The 3645-nt window shown below is 39.1% G+C and overlaps 1 protein-coding gene across 1 annotated transcript; it reads left to right on the top strand.

Moving 5' to 3' along the window:
- Positions 1-2682: 2682 nt before the first annotated feature.
- LOC136824974 (protein FAM50A-like) lies at positions 2683-3327 on the top strand. The gene has a single exon (XM_067080959.1). The coding sequence runs from the start codon at positions 2683-2685 to the stop codon at positions 3325-3327; it is 645 nt and encodes a 214-aa protein (XP_066937060.1).
- Positions 3328-3645: the final 318 nt, after the last annotated feature.

The raw sequence follows: 3645 nt of genomic DNA, 5'->3' as shown, positions 1-3645 counted from the left end.
TCTTTGGTGTCTTCTTAAACGACCAAAGGTCGTTTCTCTATTTCTTGGGAAAACTTTTGGAATAGTTCAGTGCCTTGTGTTCCGGGGCTTTTTCAGTATCAGCTGAACCTTGGTTCTGTTAATCTATATTTCTCGTTGCTCCAATATGTTTTTGTTTTCAGTATTGCATTTTAGGTATGACTTAATTCCTATTAGATAGTTTTTGTATGCAAATCTTACTTTAATACATGGCCAAAGGAGATATATATATATTTTTTAATTTCTCTTAGAAGTTAAGTATACCTTAGTTTAACGAGACCACTGAGCTAATTAACCTCTCTCCTAGGGCAGACCTGAAGGATTAGATTTATTTTACGTGGCTAAGAACCGACTGGTTACCTAGCAACGGGACCTACAGATTATTGTGGATTCCGAACCTCATTATAGCGAGAAATGAATTTCTATCACCAGAAATAAATTCCTGTTTATTCCCCATTGGCCGGTCGGAGATTCGAACCCTCCATTGGCCTCCGACAGTAAATTAGCAGACTCTAGACACGTTATACTAACCTAATTTTCTGGTTACATAGTTCAGTACAAGCTTTCTTAAAGTACTCACATTCAAGTAGTACTTTTCGGAGGCTACAGCTCTTAAATGAAAATGTCCTATTTTCACTAATTCAATATTTGAAGTTATATTTAGATTAGCATAGTTTAGTAATCCTACGTCATTCGGGCTTAACTGTTCTCTTTCATATTAATTACTTATATTTAAAAGTTATTTCAGGCTGCTTTTAATCCTGTTTAATATATGATCTACTTCATTTAGCTCTATTATTTTCCAGTTCATCCAAATCCTTACATAATTATCTATTTTGATATTCCATTGTTACCCATAATCAGTTAAAATTATGACAAACTTCCACTTAGCTTCGAAATTTTTCACTAGCCATTATAATTCGGTAGTGCTATGCCTCTGTCTAGTTTAAAAGCGGATTTTCAGTTTTGCTTCACTGTATACTACGGAAACTCTTAAACAATGTTTATAAATTACAGTGCAAGTTCATTTTAAGAGCTACTGTATAAAACCATAAGTCTAGCGTACTGATTCAGCTATATAGGCTTACGTGAATAACCGAGGTATCTAAATTATGGTTTCTCAGAGCTATAACGTTCCAGGCCATGTTAAGTCGAATCCAGGTAAAAAAAAAAAAAAAAGTCCCAATCTTTCCTAGATAGCGACCACCAAGGGTTTTAACCCGGTGTAACAGTCTGTGTTTCCCCCCTGTCCGAAATTCCCCCGGGGGAAATATGGCCCAGGATATATTTCCCCCTGTGGGAATTTCGTCCCAGGATAATATTCCCCCCTCTGGGCCAAGATCCCCCCAACCCCACTACTGTTATAAGAGTATGGCTATGGCGGCGACGTGTAGCAACGACAGCCTTCCCTGTCAAACGGGATAATCATCATCACGACTAAACTTCATTATCTTTGTTATTTACAGTCTTTTGTTTATGTTTATACGGAAATCCCCAACGGGCTTGTATAAACACGCCGCAAAGGTGGATACATGTAGGGGGGAGAAATGGCCTAGAGGGGGAAAAATATCCTAGGTCCAAAATTCCCCCTGGGGGAAAAACAGCCTGGGCTGTTATTCCCGGGGGGAAATCAATCATAGGCTTTGTTTGTCCGTCCGCTCTCAGGTCTTAAAAGCTACTGAGGCAAGAGGGCTGCAAATTGGTATGATGATCATCCACCCTCCAATCATCAAACATACCAAATTGCAGCCTTCTAGCCTCCTAAGGGGTTTTTATTTTAATTAATGTTAAAGGTGGCCATAATCGTGCTGCTGGCAACGATATAGGCTAGGCCACCACTTGGCCATGGTTAAAGTTTCATGGGCCGAGGCTCATATAGCATCATACCGAGACCACCTAAAGATAGATCTATTTTCGGTGGCCTTGATAATGCGCTGTACAGTTTATTACGTAATGAGCTTTTAACTATCGGTAAACGATATCTGAAATACTTTTTATGTATTCTCTATTTTTTAAAAGAAATTATATATATATTATATTATATATATATAATACTATATATATGTGTGTACATATATATGTATGTATACATACATACATACATACATACATACATACATACATACATACATACATACATACATACATACATACAGTATATATATATATATATATGTATATGAAATTTTTATCACACCGTGATTTATATACAATCATGAAGCTACAAATGTCATTTAATATGCAATTCAAGTTACTTCGGGAACATCCCCGACGGTGAATCATCACCGAAGGGGAATTTTTAAGTGATAATTGGATCGGTACCTTCCAACGACTCCAGGGAATCCAGCTCTCCAGGGAATCCCCAACAATTCCCGAAGACAGAAGCAGCAGTATAGGAAGCTTCCTCGGAGACCAAAATGCCTCCGGAATCCTGACGCGCAACCGAGTCGGTTTTGAAAACTGCGGATACAGCAAAGAAAGTCGATCTGTATCGAACTGAAGATGATTCTAAGTTTGCTTTCCTTCGTGCTCAAACAGTGCTTTGGCTCCGGGGTCAAATTCCCCCAAGAGAATATCTTTTATATCAGCCTTGTTGTGCTATTCACTGAAGTATTTATACTTCGTGGACTTTGCATTGCTTTGGTTCAATTCTTCATTGATTTTATGGCTCTGGACAACTCTGAGTGTCCGGAGGAGGCCGCAATTGTAAAGGACGATGATTTGGAAGACGATTATTCAGATAGTTCAGACGACAATTCAGACTGTGAAGACGACGATGATTCAGATTGCGAAGAAATACCTCATTTAATCATGCCAAAGAGAGAGGAATCAATTAAGAAAAATGAAAATGTCTTACGGCTTGAGAAAGAGAATGAAGAGAAGGCTCGTTTGATAGAGGAATTAAAGAAGAAGGTAGAGATCCTGACCGAATATGGATCGCAGATGGAACGAAACATGAAAGACCTGGAACGACTCAACCAAGAAAAGGAGAGACAACTTTGCTCAGTGCCTGCCCTGATGGAAACTCTTAGGCAACAAATAGCGGAAAAGTCGAAAGAGACAGAAAGGTTAATAAGGGAGAACGAGGATAAAGACTCCACGCTGATTATTTTGGAAAGCACGGTCACAGTTCTCAAGATGGAGAAGGAGACGATGAACCACGATTTGAAGGAAATGGAAAATGGCAGACATGCGACTCAAGTCCAACTAAACAAACTGAACGAGGACTTGAAAAGACTTCGAGAAGAAAACAGAGGGAACGAATTCGCTTTGAAAGTCTGCAGAAGGAGGACGAAGATAAAACCTTAAGAATTAAAGATTTGGCAGACCAGTTAGAAGTTCTCACTGTTGAGAAACAGAGGGCTGAAGAAAGTTTGCAACAGCTCGAACAATGTAGAATGGAAACAGTAGAAAGAAAGAACGAAGTTGAAAAACTGAGAGAACAGAACCTGCTGAGGGACAGAGAGATCCTCCGACTGGAGAATGAATGCTCTCTGAAGCAAATGGAGGTCAACGGTCTGCTGAAAGAAAGTAAAAGTGTTGTCGCAGAACAGGAGAATGGAAAGATAAATGAAATGGCGAAGAAGAGAGTCCAACTAGAATTTGAACTGGCCGAGACGAAAGAGG

Source organism: Macrobrachium rosenbergii, chromosome 36 (genome assembly GCF_040412425.1).
Source record: "Macrobrachium rosenbergii isolate ZJJX-2024 chromosome 36, ASM4041242v1, whole genome shotgun sequence".
Lineage (NCBI taxonomy): Eukaryota > Metazoa > Arthropoda > Malacostraca > Decapoda > Palaemonidae > Macrobrachium > Macrobrachium rosenbergii.
The sequence above is the reverse complement of the archived record's forward strand: the minus strand, read 5'-3'. Positions and strand labels throughout refer to the sequence as shown.